The sequence below is a fragment of the Dermacentor variabilis genome, chromosome 4 (genome assembly GCF_050947875.1).
Source record: "Dermacentor variabilis isolate Ectoservices chromosome 4, ASM5094787v1, whole genome shotgun sequence".
In the NCBI taxonomy this organism is placed as follows: Eukaryota; Metazoa; Arthropoda; class Arachnida; order Ixodida; family Ixodidae; genus Dermacentor; species Dermacentor variabilis.
The window spans coordinates 144,622,101-144,646,305 of NC_134571.1; the positions used below are offsets into that span (position 1 = coordinate 144,622,101).

The following is a 24,205-nucleotide window of genomic DNA, read 5'->3' on the forward strand; positions in this document are numbered from 1 at the left end:
TTTTGAAAACGCCAGGATAACGCACAAAGTTACAGGTGGTTTGGCTGCTCTAACCACAGAATATCATACGAAGGCACATTTTATTAGACCAAATTAGCCATTTGCTTGCACCAAGTTTGGCATTGCTAGGCCTTTGTTCGACCATTTGCAATAATAGCCTTTGCAGTCGCGATGTTGTTGTTAAACTGTTGTTTTATGGCACACATGATATAGATAGTCATGCACGCTGGTTTGCATTGCGCAGGCAGGGTTAGTCGGCGGACACTGGAGGAGGAGGATTGCATACTTGCGCAAAAACGGTTTTGTCGTTTAATGTCGGTTTGTCCGGTGAGGTAGAGCAGCCTTCGCGCTTGCATAAAAGGTTTTCGAGGCGAAATCACGCGCTCCGCTATACAGTTGAGCGGCGAGAGATGCACAGGCTTGGAGGGATATTCGTGCCCATTGCTCCCATAGTACACAGGCACTTTAGCACAGGCGAGGGAAGACTTTCACGTTCTACACACACCATAAGCGAAAGGAACCCATCAACGTCGGGAAAGGCCCAAGCCAAGGTCGCTTACATGGGGACAATGACGCAGTCAAAGTCCTTCTTTAGCGATAGTCTGTGATGAAGTCCCGCTTGAAGATGGCCATCGCAGCCGTTGCCAAAAACCGCCGTTCCTCGGCCTTTCGATGAGGGTATGCAACGTCCGAAGCTATAGTCGGGCTTGTCGCTGCTCACTCGTTTTGGCAGCGCACTTGGCACGTTTGTGCAATCTGTCGTTCTCAAATCACTTCTGTCGTTCTTCGGCAGTTTCATTTGCCATGAAGTGCCTTCTTTGTTGGTGCGGTCGGAATCGCTTGGCCAGAACTTCTTCGTCTTCGTCACTGCGCTTGGTGCGACAAGCCTCTTCTTAAAACATTTCTGGCGACGATCCCAATACACTTTTCATATTCATTTTACACGTACGCACGCGGGCCTATGTGCGAGCAGAAGAAGCAGATGTGCACGCGAAACGAGCGTGATTAGACGCACGTAGGAAGACGCTTCACACAGAGGCGGACGGCAGGTTGGTAGGCTAGTGGTGCTCTCAAACTAATAAGTATATTGAATGGCCTGGGACAGATAGAACAATTATACTTTCATAGGTATGTTGGACGTAGAGGTGGAGATTATTCTGCTGAGAAATAAAAATGAATGTACAACTATAATATATATTTCATATCGAAAATAGTGGCTGATCACTTTACCACATAGCAATTGATGAATTGAAGCCCCTGAAATCACAAAAAAATAAAAACCTGAAAAGCATATTAAAGGTAGGATCGCATTTCCTAGCGTCTTCAATCTTGCGGCTAACAAAAATATTTTTAACCAGTGAATCTAGAGCATTTCAATATGCATGAACTCTGATGTTTGGGGGAATGCATTCGAAACATTTCGCCCCGCAAAGGGTTCGGTGACATTTGCATGGCGCAGGCTCCTTTAGAAGGCCAGTTAACCCCCTAAAGAAACTGGAGTTTCCGGCCGAGGGATAGCTGTGCCCATTTTGGCATGAGGTCGGTTACCAAGGGCCGCGTGCTTTCGAACCCATGTCTTCACGCAGCCGAGGTGAAACGTAAAACTGGTTGCGGCCTCAGAATTTTTCCTAAGCATATATATATCCCTACCGAACTCCACAACTCCAATCCGTTAATTTCCATATGCGCGCCAAAGTAATCAAAAGACAAAATTGATGTCAATGCATTTGTCTAAATATAAAGTTACTTATTTAACGAGTTATGCTTGCCCGAGACAGACTATGCTTTCACTGACAAGTATATAAGAATATAACAGTACATCAACATATCCGTAAGCATATTACTGATATTGTTACGCAAACAAAGTATTAAGAACGTGAGGCTGTTGACAAGGTATATTTATACAGGATAACAGCAGCGCTGGTCACTTCAGCCGACAGCTCGAATGCCAGGGAGCGTTGGTCGTCTTCGTGGGGGCGCCCGTGTGCCTCGGCCACAAGAAACACGCAATATGCATGTCTGCTTACCGCCGGCGGCAGAAGCATCGTCCCGGGGCGTTTAAATATCGGTGATAACATGAGTGTAATACGGTTTGAGGCGTGCAACATGCACAGCGTCAGTGAAATTCGGGGCAGATGAGGCACTCGTACTGACCGAGGCGATTTCGCACGTAACTGGAGTCACGGCACGGAGCACGCGGTATGGTCCAGTGTACCGAGATAGGAGTTTTTCTGGCAGGCGATCGCGACGAATCGGGTACCACAGGAGTACCAGAGATCCAAGCGAAAAGTGGACGTCTCTGTGTTGGCGATGGTACAAACGACGTTGCTTCTCTTGCGAGGTCGGGAGGCGAGCGCGGGCAAATTAAGCTTGCTTGGGCTGCCCTTGTGATGGCGTCAAGTGCATGCTCACTGATCTCTGCTGTAGCGGATGGAAGGGATGCGTCCAGTGGCAATGTTGGTTTTCGGCCGAACAACAGAAAGAACGGGGAATAACCTGCAATGTTGTGACGCGAAGAATTATATGCAAAAGTGGCATAGGGTAGGGCATGGTCCCAATCAGTATGGTCGGACGAGAGGTACTTTGCAAGCATGTCTTTTAGGGTGCTATTCCGACGCTCCGTTAGGCCATTAGTCTGTGGATGGTAAGACGTAGTCAGCGTGTACTTGGTTGAGCAGGACAGCAGGATGTCGGCGATGACTTGAGAAAGAAATGGCCGACCACGGTCTGTGAGCAGTTGGTGTGGAGCACCAAGCTGCAGAATCACGTCGCGTAAAAGAAAATTGCCAACATCTGTGGCACAGCTTGTTGGAAGCGCTCTGGTGATGGCGTAGCGCGTGGCGTAATCTGTCGCCGCAGCGACCCACTTGTTGCCAGACGTGGATAGAGGGAAAGGGCCAAGTAAGTCTAAGACAATGCGAAAGAACGGCTCCGAAGGAATGCCGAGCGGTTGAAAGCACCCGGCAGGGAGCGTTGATGACGTTTTTCGGCGTTGGCATTTCTCACACGCCGAAACATATTCCCGCACGGAGCGGGCAAGGCCCGGCCAAAAGAAGCGTCGGCGAATCCGGTAGTAGGCGCGGGAGACGCCAAGGTGGCCTGCCGTTGGTAAATCGTGAAGTTCGTGGAGGACAGCTGACCGGAGGTGCTTAGGAATGACGAGGAGCAGGGAAGGACCGTTGGGACGTGCATTTTAATGGTATAATACACAATTCCCGAGAACAAACAGGTGAAGGGACGAATGAGAACGCGAAAATTCCAAACCATCAAGGATGGCGCGCAAAGTGGCATCACGGCGTTGCTAGTCGGCAACGTGTAGCCGCTGAGAAACTGAGAAAACCCAAGCGTCGGTATCGGGGTCAGGCTCGACGGGTAGCTACTCCACTGTATAGCGTGATAAACAGTCTCCGTCTTGATGTAATCGGCCCGACTTGTACACTACTGCATACGAATATTCTTGCAGCCGCAGAGCCCAGCGACCAAGCCGGCCGGTAGGATGCCTGAGTGAGGAAAACCAGCAGAACGCGTGGTGCTCCCTGATTACGGAGAAGTGCGTGCCATACAAATATGGGCGGAATTTGGAAACCGCCCAGACGAGAGCCAGGCATTCACAATCTGCAATCGAATAGTTACGCTCCGCTGCTGAGAGGAGGCGGTTAGCGTATGCGATCACACGATCTTGACCCTGTTGGCGCTGGGCTAAGACGGCTCCGATACCGTAACCACTGGCATCGGTACGCACCTCTGTAGGAGAGGATGGGTCAAAGTGGGCCAGTATAGTTGGTGTGGTGAGAATGTTGGTGAGGGGGGCAAATGCGGCAGCTTGAGCGGGGCCCTACGTGAGCGGCATGTCCTCTAGAAGATCAGTAAGAGGTCGGGCAATCGCTGCGAAGTCTTTAACGAAGCGTCGGAAGTAGGAGCAGAGTCCTACGAAACTTCGAACGTCTTTGACAGACTTAGGTACAGGAAAAGACGTGGCAGCACGAATTTTCTCCGGGGCTGGTTGGATATCTGAAGGGTCGACGAGGTGGCCCAGTACTGTAATCTGCCGACGAGCGAAGTGACACTTCGATGAATTTAGTTGGAGCCCAGCCTCGCGGAAGACTTAAAGAACAGCTGATGACCGCTCAAGGTGTGTTTCAAATGTAGGCGAAAATACGAGAGCGTCGTCTAGGTGGCAGAGGCATCTTGACCATTTGAACCGTTGAGGCAAAGAGTCCATGATACGTTCGAATGCTGCTGGAGCGTTGGATAGACCGAAGGACATAACTTTGAATTGATATAGGCCATTAGGGGTGACGAACGCGGTCTTCTTTTGGTCCTTTTCATCCACAGAAATTCTCCAATAATCTTACTGAGGGTCTATCGATGAAAACTAGTTGGCACCGTGGAGACAATAGAGGGCGTCGTCAATGCGAGACAACGGGTAGACGTTTTTCTTGCTAATGCAATTGAGATGACGCCAACCTACGCAGAAACGCCATGTGCCACCTTTCTTTTTAAAAAGCACCACGGGCGACGCCCAAGGGGTCGACGAAGGTTCAACAATGCCTTTGGCAAGCATCTTGTTCACTTCAGCTTCACTAACCTTACGCTGTGAAGCAGAAACTCGGTACGGCCGGCGATGAATAAGTACTTATGTGATGCTTAGCAATTGAAGTCTGGCCCAATTGGCAATTGTTGAAGTCGAAGATGTCGTGGTAGGAAAACTAAAAGCGACATAGGTGCTGCTGCCATAGGCAATAGGTCCACAGCAATCATAGGACGAAATGTTGCATCCGGGCAAATAGCATCCTGTGGACATGGTGAAGAACCTGAGCAGACGTCTACGGAAAATGTCGTGGCGTGGTCATCTCCGATAGCACGCAGCGTTGCAACCGATATGCCTTGGGGTAGAACTTCCTTTGTCAGGCCTAAATGGAGAACGGCGAGGCATGTCCGGTTATCGGCGACGGTTACGACGGAGTGGGGCGCAGTGGTATTGCGCATCAAAAGGAAAACAGGAACAGGTGTGGCGACGTAATCACCATTGGGCGCAGGAAAAGATGTTAGCAAATCGACGAAAGTCTACGCTTTAGACGGCAGGCGGACGAAGGCGGTCGTAGTAAAGTTGTTCTGCAGTTCGGCACGAATAGTCGCGCGTAGAGGAAGTTCGAGGCAAAGGGTACCGGCAGAAGAGTCGATCAAAGCAGAATGCGCCGTAAGAAAGTCGAGTCCGAGGATTAGGTCATGATAACAATTGGTCAGCGCTATAAAAGGAACTGGAACGTGGCGTTCGGCGATACTTACACGGGAAGTACACATTCCAGTGACCTCAACAGCGCTGCCATCGGCCACGCGTACGGCTCTTGTAGTAGCAGGCGTAAGGACCTTCCTCAGGCGACGACGGAGGTTAGAACTCATTATGGACACCTGGGCTTCAGTATCTAATAACGCCGTCAAAAGGACACAGTAGAGGTGTACATCAAGTAAGTTCTGGTTCGTTGGGAGCGTCAGTGGAGGATTTCAACACGACGAAGATAACTGAGGAATATATATAATAAGTAAGTACGAGAAATGTTTGGGACCACTGCAATCATGACGCGCGAACGGCAATGTCACGTGGTATTTTTTTTTTGTGTTTCGCGGGCATCCGCAGTAAGCGGAAAAAACTAAGCCATTTTAGATAGAAAGTTATAAACTGTCAAATCAGAAGTTTTGCAAAGCGCTCTAAAACTTTCGAATCACAATTTTTCGCCTAACTGCGTTGCTTCAGAAGTTAGTTATTTATTCTGAACTAATTACGCAATTAAGCAGAATACAAAAATATTTGGCTTACCCCCTGCAAGATTGAGCAACATGCATTTGGTCACGTCGTCTTAGATGCATCGCCACATTTCTAAACTCTACTAATTTATGTGTATTTGAAATGGCATTTGTATTGAATTAGTGATGAAGTTTGGATGTGGTTTGTGGGAATAATTTTTTTTGTACAACTTCTTTTGTAGGCTTAATTCTGTACTTATTTTTTGTTGTACAGACATATATTAGCGTTTTCGTTTGCTAATGCTATGTACAAGAGGGGCTCAGGTTCCCTACAAGCGAAGTTGTGCCTTTTTGCCTGGTTGTCCGCCATCTTCCCGAGGTAAACAAGAAAATGATTCGCTGAACTGGATTACCTGTCATGCCATCATCACATCAGTCATCTATCGCTATAAGCATTATTATCACTGTTCACATCAAGAAGACTTCATGGTAAACCTGTCTCTTGTGTTTTGCAGATGGAAACGCGACTTTGCCCGGACTTTCATTCCACGAACACCACATTGGGAGAACCTACCATAAGACATAATCAGAAACTCTGATCCTCACAAATATGATAAATCAGTTGCGCAGGCTCTCTAAAGTATTGCGCATATTTTTTTTCTATCTAGCTGGAGGTCGTTGTCATTTGTAGTGTTCGTCGAAGTAGCAGCGGTTTTTGTTGTGACTATTCAGCGGTTGTTTCTTAAATTCTGTTGAAAATTGTTTTTCTAGCTGTTACAGTGGTTTTGAATTGCAACTTTTCTTTTTCATTGGTCTCTAAAACACTACTGGCGCTTTAGATAACTGCACCATGAGTTTTACGAGGTATTTTAAGACTCATTATAGCATTCCTTGATTATTCTGGGCTGTTCTAAATATTCGTAGTTATAAGTGTATCTAAATTTGTATCCTCCACTATGTAAACACTCGCCAAAGAGTCTTTGTGGGCAGTTAGAAAAACTAAAATAATAATAAAAACGTTTTCCTAAATGCTGTTTATTCAGTCAGTAACCGATTTTGATTTTTCTTACAGGTACTAGTTACCACTTTGCGTAAATTAACTGATGGAGTGCAACTAGCCGCAGGCGATTTTTATCAATTCCGTTAAGATTCAAAGAAGACACGTGATACATTTCGGGAATCTTTGAAGAATGTAATATTGATAACGCAAACTAACATGCCTTCACATGGTTTAAAATAAGTAAGTTAAGCAAGCCGTCATTTCATATAGATTGCCTGCTATGATTACACTAATTAAAGCTTCGCGGCAATCACCTTTATATCACCTATTGAGCTGTATATTTTAGCTACGTCCAGTGTAGACCAAACTTTCACTTGCCAGAAGGTGAAGCAGCGTCCACTGTCAGGTGTGGGACTCATTCGGATTGAGACAAGATGGGCCTTCTTTATAACAGGAAACTTGCTCTCGGCGATCATGAATGCACCTGAAGAAGAACGGATGATAAAAAATAAACACAGTTCATTTCCGTTGATTGGGCCCCTACAGGACGGTCTAAATTGATTGAACTGTCCGGTTGATAGAATTAAACAAGATCATTAAAAAAGGCCACAGAACACCGCCGATTCATTTGGCAGTATTTGCCCGAATAGGCTTCCGAATTAATCGCGCGCCTACTTTCTATGTGTTCGAAGTAGAGCACTAACTTAGCAATGAAATTAAAGCTCCTAAACAAAGCAGAAATCTCAAGTGAACCTGTGTTTTAGCGAGAAAAATGGGCAAAGGTCTCATATGCGTTTCACAGTAGCGGCCGGTTTCCTAACGTTAACTTCGCCGCATGGGTTTCTAACGTCCGCTTTGCCACAATATCATATTGTAACGCAGTATTGCATATGAGCGCCGCGAAGGCGGTTTTGGTTGCATGTCTGATTGTAGCGGGAAGGCAATTTTCAAGCAAATTTTATAGAAAGAAAGAAGACACGCGTTAGCTTCGAGTAAGTACCGTAATGAAAAATTGTGAGCTACGGTTACTACTTGAAAATTCTGTCGTCTATGCTCCGCCGACACAGCTATACCACTAATGGGGCCGCTACTGGGGTCACCATAGGGGTCAGACAAGTGCGTGCTGACGGCTGAAGTTCTACTTATCCGGCAAAAGCCAATATTAGGATCGAAATAATGAAAGTTCGGGCCCATAGAACTGCGCAGGTGCAGGCAGGGACCTCCGGTCGGGATTCAATTAACCCTAAAATGGAAATAACCACATTCGAATTAACGGTAGTCTAAATATTAGAATACATTAGCAGGCCTATAAGCACACATACAGCGCACGTTAGTACGCACCTTGGCACACATACAAAAGTTTCCTGTGCTGGTAGAATAAAGTCCTTTAAAAATTTAAAATACTCATTAGTAGAGCGATTCTATTTCGTTAACGTGAAAACATATTGCCTGTCACTTTTCATGGCATCCATCATATTATTCAAACTTAAGAGTAGATTAAATGTTTCACCCTCTGCTTTTCATGCATTGGTCACTCCTACGTAACCTTCAGGATGCTGACATGTGATTGCAGTTTGCAATAAATATCATGACTTTAAGCCTACAACAAGAAAGAGATATCTCTCCCTCATCCTTTAATACCAGTCTTTTGTCATGCGACACTGACCAATGGATGAAAAATTCATGACCTCCACACATTATCTAATGCTCTCCTGCCTTTCACTGAACCTGTGTTGCCTTCATACTCATGTTCTCACTCTTATTGAACACCAGCTACTTTCTCCACCCACTTTAAAGCCGCCCCAAATGCACTTCTCCCGCCCAACGTCAACTACAAGATCGCCTAGCAAAATTTACCCTCTAATCTGCGCGGTCGTGCTGTCCTTGGCAAATGCCAGAGAACATAATTTATGTTACTTGTAGTAAGCTACATTACATCAAGATTAACTTTAAAGCATTTACTTTGCATTTTCATAGTAATGATATAGAGGTTATTTGTGTTTGCAGACAAGAATTTCGTGTTGCAAGTATATTAAATGGACCTTCATTTAAGAGGAAAATTTAGCTCGGGAGCTCCTACCTAATTACAAGTTAAGGAAGAAACTGTCTTCTGCGGCAACTACAGCACCATTTTGAGTTGTATTTGTTGCATTGAAAAGAAAAAGATAAAATCTGGTGAAGGAATGAAGAAGGTTTTGGTACTAGAGTTGTCAATCTTTCTTATTTTTAACATTGTGATATTATAGGAATATAAACTACAAAGTTTAGAACTCTCTAACTGACCAATAACAAACCTTACCACAGTTCTGTAAATTGCGCGTTATATTACATACACAGCGGGCAAACTTCATGTGTTGTACAGCGCTACGAAATATGCCATAAATTTGCGAATGTGACTTCGCAAAACTCCCGTATAGGTGAAAATTTCGCGTAAGCTGTATACTTACATATGAAATCCGGTTGCTTGACATTATCTAACAGATGAAGTGTATAGAACTGCGATTGCCTGGGTTTGGTGCAGAGTTACGGATTTGTAAACTTAGTGTTTACAGTTTACAAATTTTCGCCAATGTTTGTTGAAAATTAGGCGGCTCTAAATCACAAATTGGCTTCCTAATGTTCTCTGCTAACCGCAGCCAATTCATTCAAATTGGTACAACGGCTGTCTCATGAAAGTGTTTCTGAGTTTCACATGTGTTTTCATAAAGGAACTCAAGTAGCTAAAAGTTCACCTTAATCATCAGCTCCAGCAGCCGATATAAGTGAAAAATCAGCTCCGCAAAAGTGTGCTCAAGAAGGGCACGTTACTCTTACCAACTTTCGCGAAGTGAAGACTCACAGCTTTTCAAACCTGCTTTGCAAAACAATTAAAATGCGCGTTTCGGTGCAATGTTTGTGTGAATGAAAACTACTGACTTTAGCTCAGCTGCGACTGCGCATTGCGGCGTGGCAATCTTTGAAATTAATTTTGAAACTACTTCTTTGGCGCGAATGGTACGAAAAAGTTGTACTGTTCTCCAACACAGTAATGTAGACGCAACTGCGTAAACGGAATTCCAAGTGAACTTACCCACCAGCTGAATGAGCATGCCTTAACCGGTGTGACAATCTTTGAAAATCGTTCCAAATTTTTTTTGCCCGAATGGCAAGACTAAGCTATAGTGTTCTCCCCTGCAGTTGTGTAGGCCCTACTGTGTGAGAGGAATTCTAAATAAACAACTTACCCACAAGCTGTATGAGCATGCTTTAATCTGTCCGCACATCTTGCTTACTAAACTGCGTACTAAAGTTTGCCTGTGGCCTATGCTCAATATTTCTGATCTGAGATACACTTGCTATCGCAGGGTTTATCTTGCAAATATGATGCTATATTGGGCGTTCTGCGTAAAAAATGCAAAAGTTTCCCGTTGGATGATGCACGCGCGCAGTGGACCCAACTGGGAGGCTGTGCACTGGTTGCTTTATTTTCCATGCTACAAGACTATCTCCGTTCTCCCCAAAAGTATGCCTAAGCAGGGCACGTCACTCTTGCAAACAACGTGAGCAACCACATTGGGCGGCTGACGCCACTGTTATGCACTAGACGGATAGCGGCAGTACATTTCATGTTTTCGACTGCTTCGTAGAGGCACCCCTAGCACTGAACACAGTAAACAGCTGATTGGTTCATGATCCGGGCACATACGTCACTTAAAATTTTCAGGAAATGTAGAAAAGAAATGCTGTCACTGTTTTACCTAGTGTGGTTATTGTCATCGTGGGCCGATTCATTCCAACTACACTTTTTTTATGCCTTTCGCAGAGATCTCCGTATCACTTGAAGCCAAATTCATCTTGTAGGCTCCAATTCCCTAATTTCTTGATGTATTCCTTTACAGCCATTGACCACGCTTCCCTTACTTTGATGCCCCTTTTATCGCTTTAATAACCCACTGCTTTTATCTTCTACGTTTCAGACAAGCTGGTCTTACTCTACCGTCCACTGTTAAAATATACTAGAGTTTCATGTACCGCATTCCACATATACCAAAATCACATATACAAAATCACGTAACAAAATCCACATATACCAAAATGTTATTATGCTCAAGACGCCACTCCCAAAGCAAACAGCTATGTAACGTACCGCTGGGTGCGAGAACAAACGGGGGTTGCCACATAGGTCGAGGTAGACCATTACCGCCCGTGTAAAGAACCCACTCGATGTGGTTGGCCTGACGCTCGGGGAACCAGCCACACTCCTTTGGGTTGGAGAAATCGCAGCTCACCTGTTTAGTCAATTCAGCTGAAGAAAAAAAGGTCAACCATGACAATACCTTCCACACATATAAGTATTCGACAGATGTAAGTTCAAAGCTTCTGGGAAACAAAATCGGGTACGAAAGCCAACTGGAAACAGATCATAGACAGGCGGTCAGAAAACAATCACAGGTTGAATATAGCTACTAAATAAGCCGGCAGTCCCTGATATACAGAAATGAAAATCAGAATAATTGGTTTTAATATTAGTTTGTTTAGTTCGTATAACAGAATAATATTTGTTCTCTTTTCTGTAGAAAACAAAGAGAAAAAGTGATCATGGCAGAAAAAAGAACACGTCATCCAAGTGTCCTTCCCGCCTGCTGTTATAGCGTTTCCGTTCAAGTAATATAGATGAAAAATGGTAAATAAAAAGAGGATTTACACGTATCTATGTCCAAATAAAATGCAACAATTCTATATATCGAGTAAGTGAATGCTGGCTTCGTATACTACCTTGAATTAACGCAATGAATCTCACATGCATAAATGTGGATGGATTAAGATGATTTATGTTTTGTTTATCGTTTATGCATTTCAATTTATGTTTACAATGCATGATCATGTATATTATGAACTGCCTGGTAGTGTCTGCAGTAATGTACTTTGATGGCATCTAACTCATAATTTCAAAGCCCGTGCAAGGCTTGATCATCAAGGCCTGCGACCCTATTCGACGCTGTTGATGCGGTCATTTTTCGCACTTTTACACATGAACATAAAGCAGGATCAATTGTCATCTACAGGTATAGCACGCTAGATGCGTCTTTCACAACGTGTGACCCGTAACAGCACAACCATCCTTCGCTTCGCATAATTTGTCTATTTGATTTATCATTTATTTGTTTTCATTGTTACAGTGATTCACTAGATAGATTTTTCTCTTTTACGTTTCGGGACACGATATATATGTCTAGACGACGCGTTATTGTGTACACATTTCAGCTGAACAGTGGTCTGTGTAATGATTAAATCAGAAAGGAAGTTGCGCGTGAAACTCTTGTGAGCACTTCATTTACTGCAGTGCTGATAAGCCTACATAGAAACATCAACTTAACTTCAGTAGATTTTGCGGCAGTATTTCGCAACACTTGCGCTAACCATGTGATTTCTGCCAAAGGGACATTATTTCATTACTGCTTGGCTTCAGTTCTGCAGTAGGCACTTGAGCTCTAATGTAAGAAATTTTGCAATTGAATCGGACAACCGTTAATTAACGCATACCCTGCAGTTAACCTTGCTAATGGTCTTCCCCATTTCAATTATTCCAGTTGATGTGACAAAATGTCGACATCAACCGCAGGAGATATTTAGTTGGGCTTTTTGAAGCGTTAGTGGTAACGTGGTATATTTCCTCATTCTGTGCCGTGCGCTTTTCCATTCAGGCATTGGTTCAACGAAGTACTAAGGAAACGGCTACGATTTTGCTTAAGGTGTGTCGCTCCTGTGGATAATTTGCTTTATTGCAATAGCAACTGCACAGACACAGGAGGCGAATTTCCGCCGTCGCCGTCGTGTTGTTCACAGTGTAAACCAAGCTCAAGGAGAATGGGCAGGTGGCAGGTCGTTGAGGCTGTTCGCTCTATATGCGCCGTCTTCCCATAATCCCAAGGTCCCGTGATCGAGAAGCCATGCCCTACAAGCTGGACAGAGGAGGAGAGTGCGCATCTCCTCGTCTAGCCCAGCCGAGGCTGTGCGTAGCTGCCAGCATGACCTACCGCATATGTGAGTCACGTGCCACATGTTGTCGTTAGAGGGAGAACGTAAGCAAGAACCGCAAGGACACGTGGCTTCAGGCTCGCTATCTTTCAGCGCACATAGTGTTCTGGTTCGCGCAGTCTGATTTTTTGGGATGAGATGCAATTGAAACACTGAAGCTGTTAGAAGCGCGAAACGTTCCCTTTCCGTAAGGAGCATGCGCAGATCCCGCTGTCAACGCTGCTGATCACGCCAGTGTTCCCGCAGCGAGCGCTCGCCGGCATCACGTGAAATCTCTTCAGATTTGTATTTGAGTGCATGCCGCAGCTTGTGTAGTCAGTAATCAAATGTTTACTGCATATTATACTGCCCATAACCTTACCGATGCTACTTCGTGTAAATGCCTACTAGTGTGCTACCGCTATCAATTCTTTGCCGTTCGGACCAAACTGTTACATTCTTGTGACCACGGCCGCTTCATTCTCCCCTTATAATAACCGATTTTTGTTTGAAACCACCACACTTCTGCAGTAGCAACAAAAAAACCTAATCTCTCGAATAATGTTCGTTTTAGCGCGATTAAACATATGCAGTCTTCATTTGCATGAGTAGGGATACAGACGCCGGAAAGCTTGATAGCACACTTTGGAAATTTGAAACTAAGCCCCGTTTATGTCAATATTTCCAATAGTGCACCCACTGAAGCTTGAATTCATGCATGCGGGGAACCTCCACGTGTTGCATCACAACATATGAACTTACATCCTTCGCTTTGTGCATCTGGATGGCAATTGATGTATTTCGGACGGTCTACGCTGACACCCACGTTTCCGGCACGGTAAAAAAACTGCAAGAAATAAAAAACAATATTACTGCAGTGCATAAGATTCAAGCAAGGTATGCTACTGGGAAATTTGGTGCATGTATATAAATAACCAGAAAAATACACAAACCCCTAGAAGAGTCGACAAGAGATGACAGAAAACGTGCTCCTCCTGTACTCATTCGTGCATTCCTGTCTTTTACCTTGCCCTTATTTATGTTTATATATGAGTTATAATACAGATTTAGCAGCTTTGGATGCTTTATTTAGACTTATGCGTTATATACCTGTTTTTCTATTTTACAAATTTTTATTTCCTCTATTTCTTTCTATTTTTTCGTCTTGTTTTTTTCTAGGGCACGCTCTTGCTTTGCTTGCTAACTGCCGTCTTACAGCTGAATAATAACGTTTTGTAAACTGACAAGTCAAGCTGCCATGACCTAACAGGCTAATGTCCATAAGACAATGCCTAAAAGTAGTACATCCTGATCTGATAAGAGATAACTGTTGAGATAGCTCAACCGTGTTCCCAGTTCTCTGCTGCAAATCATTGCTAAACCACAATCTAACCTGTCTTTTTATCGGTGTCTGTTGTTCTTATTCTGTTTACCCTGATTGTTTATATTATGTGTTTCTTTCAATGAAACATTAAAAGTCAATAGCCGCTCTTGTCGTCGTCTTTCATATATGTTCCGGTCGTACTCCAGCTTTCTTTCACTGTGCAACTTTTCTATTCGCTTCTGACAGAGAATTACCAAGATTATGCTGTGGTTAGGCGGGAATAAAAACAGATAGACGGGCCACAGATACTATACTGGTCTGCGGGTACATTAACTACAAAAATATCTTCTTTTAACATTTCTAGTCTATAATGCACACCTGGTCGAAGCGACCACATTTCCATTGGCGATGAAACGCAAAAGCACCGGTAGTGTGTGCTTTGATGTCCGTGCCCTTTAAATTGACCCAGGTGCTCAAAACTAATGCGCATCCCTGAAACAATGGCGTGTCTCAAAGCCCCCATACTCTCTTGCGTTTTTAAACCTAATTAATTAATCTGAACCACTCATAAACTCGTCATCCGCTCAAGCGAGCTCATATCTTTTTTTTCTACAATTCTCATCAATGACATGTACACTATACGCTGATGACACCACAGTATTATATTCAGGTACGTCTGCTAGACTGCTGGCTTAACCGTGAACTAAGCAACATTACCACTGAGTATCAAAAATATACATGGAGAATTATTCATTCGAAGACTCATTTGTAATAGTTACTTTATACAAGGGCTCACAAAGTTGTTCCAGTGCACGCACATCTATTATTCAACATATGAACTCTGCAAGTCATGGCTGCGCATATTTAGCAGTGGAACTCAACTGAAATATTTGGCTTCCTCCGAAATAACTGATGTCTAAGCGAACTGTATGGCATACGGACGATATACTTTACCTTAAGTGCGTTCAATGTTTGTGAAGCGATGGTGATGTCATTAAGTGATTGAGCTTCAAGCTCTTGGTTGTTTACAAAAGCGCTGGCTTTTGCAGCAGACGTTTGTAAATGTAGCTTGCTGCAAAAAAATAATTTTCACAACTGTCGTCAATTTGCGAGAGACCGATTGGAATTGGAATTCGCATTAGGATTAAACGCAGCATTCGAGATATGATATAGCGATAGTCGCCAGATTAATCTTTACCACGGACGGAAATATCGGCTGGCGAGGAGTTGCTTCGAAGGCATATTCAAGTGTTCCCCTTGTATTCTGATTCATGTCGTTACGCGGCTAACCACTCTCTACTCCTCTGCCATCTATAAATAAATTTATTTATCTGTGTGTTATAAACCACGTTATATCATTACTGCAGTCTACATTAATAACTTCAGCTGCGCCCAGCGACGGGTTTTTGTCTACCTTACTGCAATTGCCAACATTGGTCAGCCGCATAAGAGGATACTCACACATACTCTCAAGTAACTCTGTAGGTTATACACTCACTTGCAATGATATGCACTCACAGACGTCGGCACTCACACTACTACTCATGCTCACCAGCACTCGCTTACGCCCCTAGTCGCTGCCATTTCCGCACTTGCCGCCACCGACTCACACTCATACTCGAGCCCATTCCCCTAACCAGCACCTGCACATTCACTCACTGTAGCCGACAGTCGCTTACTTTTGTTCGTACTTACGTATGTCGGCATTAGCCCTGTTCATACACACCTCCGCTCAAACTCACCAGCGCTCCTTGCCAGGCATACTAACGGTCACTGGTGCCTTTCTTCCCTCACTGACGCTCTCACACTTTTCAATTGAGTTTGCAGCTAATATGAAACAGTGTACTCGTGAGAGGGTATGCAGAGCTGCGGTCGCGAAAACAAAATGTACTCTCTCCGGAGTGCTTAGCTGTTGCGAAACGGCAAATCAAGTTTGCCATCAGCGTTTGCCTATAGGGCTCATCAGCATGTGTTAAGAGCTCATCATCCGCGAGCTCCATTTGTATTTACCTGGCCCCTATAAGAACGGTGTGACAAAGTATCGATATCGAACCAACAAACTAGAACTTAGCAACTAGTTGCCACAGCTTGCTGCGCCATTGTACAAATAATGCGGGCAATACGTCCGGGTACACATTACTTAATGCAGAATTGCCCATAGGCATCGAAAGCTTACGCTATTTGTTTGCGGTGATAAAACAGCAAAACACTTACCCTAGCTCCTGCGTCCCAGTTGCCAACCTTCACGGTAACCTCTACCCATTTGCCTTTGTCGCGGTTACCACGCAGTTCAGCCAGCTCAAAGACGTCGTTAGATTGATTTCCAGCCGCTGACGGAGGCAACACTCCAAAAGTGAGGATTGAAGATGCTGCAAATACGGAAGACATTATACGTCAAGGTTTTGTTTATGGCTTCGTCTAGCCCCTATGAAAATGGTCATTGCCTTTATGTTTCCTTTATGTTTCCTTCTTGTGCCCTATGTGACCTTTATGATTCCTTGTCCTTTGTGTGACCTCCGGGACGCCAACTTTGTGTGTACCACATGTTTACTCATCCTAACGTATACCTCGAAGAAGTGACCTTTATGATGCCTCTAGGATGTGTCCTTTATGTTTACGGCAGGATGTTAACTGGGTGTGCTATGTGTTACCTGCGCGTACACTTGAGTGCACATGTAGGTGACATAGAGAGCACATAACAACTGTCTGTACATATAATACAGGCAGTTATATCTGTACTGTGTGACAGCCATTGATACACTCTGCAGAGTCATTGTAAGTACTAAATCTTGACTTATCCTTTCCTTTGCCCCAAGAAAACAACCCTTATTATAATTATTGTAGGATGTGCGCTTTGTGTTTACGGCGGGATCTTACCTAGGTGTGCACTTCAGTGCACACGTAGGTAACATAGAGCATTAATCTATATATGGTGCATGCACTCTTTATATGTTACCTACATGTGCACTTGAGTGCTCATGTAGGTAACAGAATGTGTGCAGTGAGCATCTTTTGCAAATAGTACAGTTGGAGCTATCTGTACTGTATGTTAGTCACTGGCAGATTCAGGGAAAAGGCACTGCTTGCCCCCCTCGCACTAGGCATGCCGACCGGCACTAATTGTGGCTATATTGTGCGGAAAATTGAGCATGCCATGAAATAGGATGTTGTATATAATGATTTATGCCATGCATTCTCTTAATATATAAAGTATTTCTTGCTTTTTCAACCTGCTATTCTCCAGTAGCAAGTGAGATGCAGAAATCTGCAGTATTTAACCTAATATGCAAGGATTTCATGAAAGTTTTGTGCCAGCAAACTATGAAATATAGTTGATTGAATGTTTAAGACGGTTCTCATAGCAGAGGCGTCTTTCAGATGCTCCGCTTCGCCTCCAGTTTGGGAAATAATCTACATAATTTATATATATATATATATATATATATATATATATATGAACACTATGTTACCTGTGTGGGCACTCTATGCTACCTGGCTGTGTACTCCCTCGAGTGCACATCCAGGTAACATAGAGTGCGCCCAGTGATTATCTTTTTACTCATGCTACAGATGGATCGTCTACCTGAAAGATGTATTAACTTTAACTACTGGCGTATCAAAGTAAAAAAAAAATGGGGGGCGCCTGCCTCCCCCTCCCTATATATCTTGGCCGTATTGATCACCACGCGCCATCAAAGCCTCATGCAGCGAATAATGCCTCACGACAAATAACAATTGCGCGGCGGCTGGAGACGCGGTGGCACGACGCGCAGTGTTCGATGGCTTGCGCTACATGAACCGCAAAAGAGGCGGACGCCTCCGCGGCCAATCCGCCGCTTTGCTGTGAGCGTATATGATTACACAACCATTTAAGTAGCTGTTCGCGGTGTTATATTGGTTTCATGATGGCCTCATTACACATAAATATCTAATACGTACATTACGATTGTCTCTATATTACGCTCGTAAGATTTTTTTGCAGCCATCAGCGGGAAATGCAAGCGCTGCCACCTCCAAAGCTGAACTGGAGCTGCCGCTAACTTTCACAACGCCTAGTTCAAAAGAATGTAGTGAAATTGAATATCTGTAACGTTTCTGATGCTCTAAGCTAAAAAAAAAAACTCGAACATTGGGAGACGCTGCCACTGCTCCACCTCAAAACCGTGGTCTTCGAAGCACTTTTTGACATGTTGCTTTTTCTACGCTATTTTTTTTCAGCCCTCGGCCTTGTCATGATACTTTTTCTCTACTACTCACACAGATTATACACAAAAGTTTGGTCACTAACCAATGCAGAACCGGCGGTTGATGCTATAGGTGCCTTTCTTTTCAAAACTGCGTGGGATTGCTGTAGCGAGATAGCAAAGGGGGCGAGTTGGTTACGATTCATCGTAGCTTTAGCAACAGCACAAAAGCAACGCGGAATCAAGGAACAAACACTCCGAAGAAACAGCGCCGTGTTGTTGTGTTTCTTCCTTTTGTCCGTGTCGCTTTCGCGCTGACCACAAGTACGAGTAACTGCTGTGTCGATATTAGCACGCGTAGAAGTAGGGCAGCGCGGATTCCGTAAATGCTAGCTTGGGCGTACAACTGAATAACTTATAATTGTGAGTTGGCTGACTATGAAAGTTGTGTGCGGAGTATGGCCGTATTTGATTACGCGAGCATGCAAGCAGTACGCCTGTTTCACTTTGGCCGAAGTTCCGCTGCCGCTGCAAGCCAGCCATCGCCACATTTTGTCGCCTTTATTCCTTACGCTACGAGGAAATATGGTTCCACCTATTCAAGATAAGGCATGACATTCTCAAAAACACGCCACTGGGCGCCATAAGCAGCGTGTATATGTGTGGCGATTCCGAATTTCTGATCGGTGGGTGTCACAGCTATCGCGGCTGCACGCACACCGTACGCCATGATGCGCGCTGATTGGCTCGTGTCCGCCGGCAAAAGTTCGCGCATAGTTCGTCTAAAATCTCTGCATATACTTTAAAAAACAAGGCAGTGCACCAAGACACTTTAAGCTCAATAATTTGTGTTTAAATACCAGCCTTCCTTCCAGCTACGACTTTTTTTTTTAATCTCGAAGGCCGTGCTTTTCCAAAATGCACGCCCTAAAATTAAATGTAGATCTCGGAGGCTAAATTCACTTGTTAACCGCAGTGTGGCGCTGCCGCAGTGTGACGGTTGACGGTGAGCTAAGCCACGTTGTGTTGCTGTGAGCGGTGAGAGTGCTCGTTGCAGTTACACGGTAATTTAATCATATTTTCGAAGTGCCTAAGCAAACTGTGATCCGTACTGTGTGCATTAACCATCAGGAAACCTCTGGAGTCGTGTAACGCCATTAGTTCGCCTTATGTTTCTTGTGATACGCCAGTGTCTTATGTGTACTATAGTACATACAGCGCCCGTCCGAGCTGCCTTTGTTCTCGCCTGTCCGCGTTCGCTCGTGGAATACCTGGTACTGTGGCTTCGAATTATGGTGCGTGGAAGAATTTGTTGAAAGTTGTGCTTTCGGGCGCTGGTGTTCATCGGCAATTCGACAGTGTTCGCGCCGGAAAGAGCGTCGTCGTGTGGTGCCTGCGAGACGAAGCCGTTTGCCGACCACATTGAAGGTAAGCAGGTCTGACGCTTGCGCGCATTCTCGCAGCTTTTGGTTCATGTAGTAAGCTTTGTGGAATGACAACAGAAGGCTTTCTGAGCGTACGTTGACAATGTTGCTGTGCACATTTAGCAAAGCGTTTCACGAGGGGAGTTTCCGTGAAATGTATTATTTCTTACCGCTTACTTGCTTTATGGGGTGATGTGCTACCACCGCTGATTGTTGGGATTTAATGGGCAAATATTTACGTAAACGCTGAAAGTTACTGTTTTCTCGGTAGTTTCCCGGCAAGAAATTCTTCCGTAGATATGAATTTCCGCAAGTTACGTGTGTAATGCATGTCGATGTGTCACGGACATCGCAAGTTGGCACGCGACTGCGATGTTTGACACTTGAACAGATATTAGATTGTGTGAAGATTACTTTATTGATAGTGTTCAGTTTGAAGTCCAGCTTCGCGAGAACTTGTCTGCATTGTTTGTATTCTTCGACGTGCTCGCGTATTTGTCTTTTATATTGTAGGGCAAATATAGACCGACATTACAACAGCGAAATTTGTTTTTATTCGAGGCATGTCAATCAGACGCTCGTTTTTATTAATATTTTCATCCGAAGAACAGGATGTCAGTTCCTGCGATTGTTACAGTGGCTTGTAGCACTGCCTAACAAGGGATGCGATTTTCTTGCGATGCTTTGCGCTCAATGTTTGCCACTCTTATAACCCACCTTCCACTGCTGGCTGTTCTAGTTAATAACGATAGCGGAATGTCGGTCAGATAAATGAGCAAAAGGTGTAGCATCGGAAAAGGGATCGCTGCATAATCGCGGCCTAGGTTTTAGACCGTTCATAATCGGTTGTTCGTTTGATTTACTAGATAGTTAAGTTTTGTGATAATTTCCCAGGTAGTCTGATGTTTGCTGCTGGTTTTATTCCCGCCTGAATTTTACCATATAACAGTGTAACCTCTTGAGATATAACTACGAGACATCTGTACAAGCAAGCACACAAAGGTTTATTGGCCAGTTGCCCACTTCTAAAGGTCATGTACTACTTAGCAGCTGCTGCAATAATGTTTAAAAAAATTTGTGAGCAGTTTAATACCTGAGTGGACTGGCAGCTCAGTCTGTTTCAAACAACAATTAGTTAAAAGCTTCTGTGTTGCCCTGATGTTTTTATGAGCTGTTTTTGACTGCTCCACGTTTCTTAGCTGTGTGCATACAGGCCAGGCTGTTCTTGCTTATATGAATATTTTTGAATAAGTGAAAGATTGGCTTTTGTTTTCTTTTTCAGGTGCCTTGTGAGCTCTCACCCAAGCACCACATTCCAGAGGTCTGCTGTGAGCAGACGTGGCAAATTGAAGTAACATCCAGATAGTCCAATAAACTGTTCGTAGTTTCAGACACACCTTTGCAAAGTATAGTCAAAACTTTCTTTTAGAAGTGCAAGCACTGATCGAACCTGATCTTTCTATCCAAAAATTACATTTTATATTAGTAACAAAGGTATAACTACAACAGCAGCACTGCAGTGAGGAACTTACAGTGGTACTCCAAGTGTTATACTGAAATAATCTATGAAGTCTAATTAGTTTGTAACTTTAGAACAAATTGGCATGAATTTCTCTTCCATAGCAGAGTTCCAATCCGTGCGCTGCATCATGTACGGAATAGTAACCTTACAATGAAAACCAATGCAACACTTTTTAACTCAGGAAAAGTTTATAAATATAAAATGTGTACACGGAACTCTTCATCTAAGCATGTCTACGTAAAATACAGGATTTAATCATTGCGGCCACATAAAGGATGCATAAAGGTAGGACACACGAAGGAAACATAAAAGCAGTGGCCAAATTTCAACATGGAGGAAACATAAAGTACGGTAACATAAGGGATATATAAAGGGAGGACACATGAAGGAAACATAAAAGCAGTGGCCAAATTTCAACATGGAGGAAACATAAAGTACGGTAACATAAGGGATACATAAACGGAGGACATATGAAGGAAACATAAAAGCAGTGGCCAAATTTCAACATGGAGGAAACATAAAGGACATTTCCTCATGTGAACTGCAGGAAACATACAGTAAACATAAAGGACATAACCATTTTCATAAGGGAGTAGTTATTCGCAAACTTGCCGAAGGGTGCTTAGGCACCATTGTAAATGGCAGTATAAATGAGCAAATACTGCAACAGAATACTAAAACAAAAAAGTACTACTGCAGTCAAGCCAGCTCCTTCCACTAAAGCATTCGGCGCCTGGTGTGCCCCACTCCGTGCTAAATGCATTGTACACATACTCAAATTTGGAACTAGCGGCAGCATTAGCTAGAGTATTATTGCGATGCCGATTACACGAACAATCAGGGTAAGCTTGGCTCGTTGCTGTCAACATGCTGTCCAGGGTGCGGCAGCGCATGCTCAGCCGTTGAGCCAACTATTGGGCGACACGTGATATTTTGCTAAAGAACATGTGACCGTGAAGGCGAGTGCGAGATTTTAAGGTAAGAAGGCCGTAGCCTTGACGGGAAGCGTCTTTCCGCGTGCCCAGTTACTTGGAACGTTATGTCTGGGACAAGCATACTCGTGAAGCGAGGCTCCTTGCTTCCGTCGCTCCTGATTACGCCAGCATATAGACCACCAGTGTTCGCGGTACCTTCGAATGAACTCTGTACCCGTTAAATTCCATTGGCGTAGCGCATACAAGACGGGACGAAGAGGCGCAGAAACACATACGCACCGCTAAGTTTCAACAATCGATTTAATTCCCGAGATCACCAGTACAGATATCCTTCACTAGCTGTGTCACCGGACACCTTCGTCGCAAAATGTCAGTAAAAGCGAAAAAAAAATCCTCAAAACACGGGCAACTTCGGCTTTATCAAATGCGCAAAAATTCTAATTCTTTTGTTTATAGTGCGATGGAAAGTTCGCTGACGCATGCGTCACCACACATGGCTATTGTAACGCTATGGTGTTTCGGTGGTCACTCTAGTCATTTCGTTTGCGTTCTTACACCGAATAACGGCGTCGCTAAAAAGGTACTGGCAGGCGCACTTATTGCAGTGAAGTGCAAGGCAACCATGGGATTGGACCTTGCTTACTTTATTCCTGTGTTCGCGCAGCCTACCATTAAGGCATTCACCAGTTTGGCCAACACAGCTCGCTCCTCATGTCACTGGGATACAAAAGATCAGACCTTTTGCAGTCACCTACGTAACGTTCTCTATGGTTGTTATGTCAATTTGTTTTGTCTCTATGCTCTGACCTAGTTTTCCAGCACAGACTGCTCAACGTGTTTGTTATCTACCATACCCGAATGACATGTGGAGCAAGCTATGTGCCTAAACTGGTAATCCCTTAATGATAAGTTGGGCAAACACAGCAATAGAGTCAGCAAGGTCTAAACGCATGGTTTCCTTGCACTTCACTGCAATAAGTGCGCCTGCCAGCTCCTCTTTCGCGAAACTGCTATTCTTGCTAAGAGCGTTCACGAAATGACTAGGATGATCACCGAAGCACAATACACAGATATGTAAGGTGACGCATGCGTCAGCAAACCTTCCATCGCATTATTAAGAGAAGAATTATAATTTTTGCGCATGTCATAAATGAACACGACGAGCCTCCTGTTGTAGTATGTGTATTGTGAGCTTTTGCTTTTTTTTTTTTTGCTTTTGCTGACGTTTTTGAAGCACGTGTCCAAGGAAGCACCTAGTGAATGATAACTGTACTCCTCATTTCGGAAGTAAATCTTCTGTTGAAACTTAACGCTGGGTGCGTGTGTTTTGGTGCTTCTTCGCTAAGCCAATGGCCATTATTATGAGGCCCCAACAAGCCCAACATGGGACTTTAGTCTCCTGACGTGTGTCGTTCGGCTTGTGAGAACACGCCTATTTAGTTGTTGAGCTAACGCTCACTTCAATATATGCAGCACACAAAGCTCTGAAACTTCGTGAATTCTAATAACTTATTACCGCTGTCAACGCACAACCTTACGGAAGAAACTGTGACTATTTCTATCGGACGAAATAAATGCAGTCTTCTGCTAGGTTTTGATGAAAAAAATTATCAACACTTGTGTGCGGAAATTTTGCTACGGTAGGGAATGGCATTTGCTTCCTCAAGTTTATGACCATATGCTTTCCTGTGTGCCACCTCCGCTGCATCCCTGGGCGGATTTTTCATGTGTCATGCAGTGTACCATACATTGTAAACCTCGACTCGCAAGCTACTACTGCTCTTCCCGCTCACACTGCGTTCATTACCCTGTGGCACACTTGGTGGGAGCGGCCATTTTTAAAAGACAATGCCGTAAGTTACACTTGACTGGAAAATGCGCCAGAATTCTTTGGAGTTTCTTATATGACAATCGCGCTGTCGATAAAGCGTGATTAGAAATCAACGCAACTCATACTTCACAGTTCTATTTTGTAATTCAAATACAAACCTTTTTTTGAAGGAACATCTAATATGGTTTTTTGCAGTTTTGGACTGGCTTCAGGTAGAAGCCAATTTTCCCTTTCGTCTAATGA

General features: G+C 44.1%; 1 protein-coding gene across 1 annotated transcript in view; it reads right to left on the reverse strand.

Moving 5' to 3' along the window:
• Positions 1-24,205, reverse strand: part of LOC142579877 (MAM and LDL-receptor class A domain-containing protein 1-like) — a 276,708-nt gene that overhangs the window by 60,767 nt on the left and 191,736 nt on the right. The window contains exons 47-50 of the mRNA XM_075690514.1: positions 16,281-16,435; positions 13,505-13,589; positions 10,872-11,030; positions 7,124-7,229 (exon numbers count right to left, since the gene is read on the reverse strand). Coding sequence (XP_075546629.1) covers positions 7,124-7,229; positions 10,872-11,030; positions 13,505-13,589; positions 16,281-16,435 — 505 coding nt within the window. The remainder of the gene's footprint in view (positions 1-7,123; positions 7,230-10,871; positions 11,031-13,504; positions 13,590-16,280; positions 16,436-24,205) is intronic.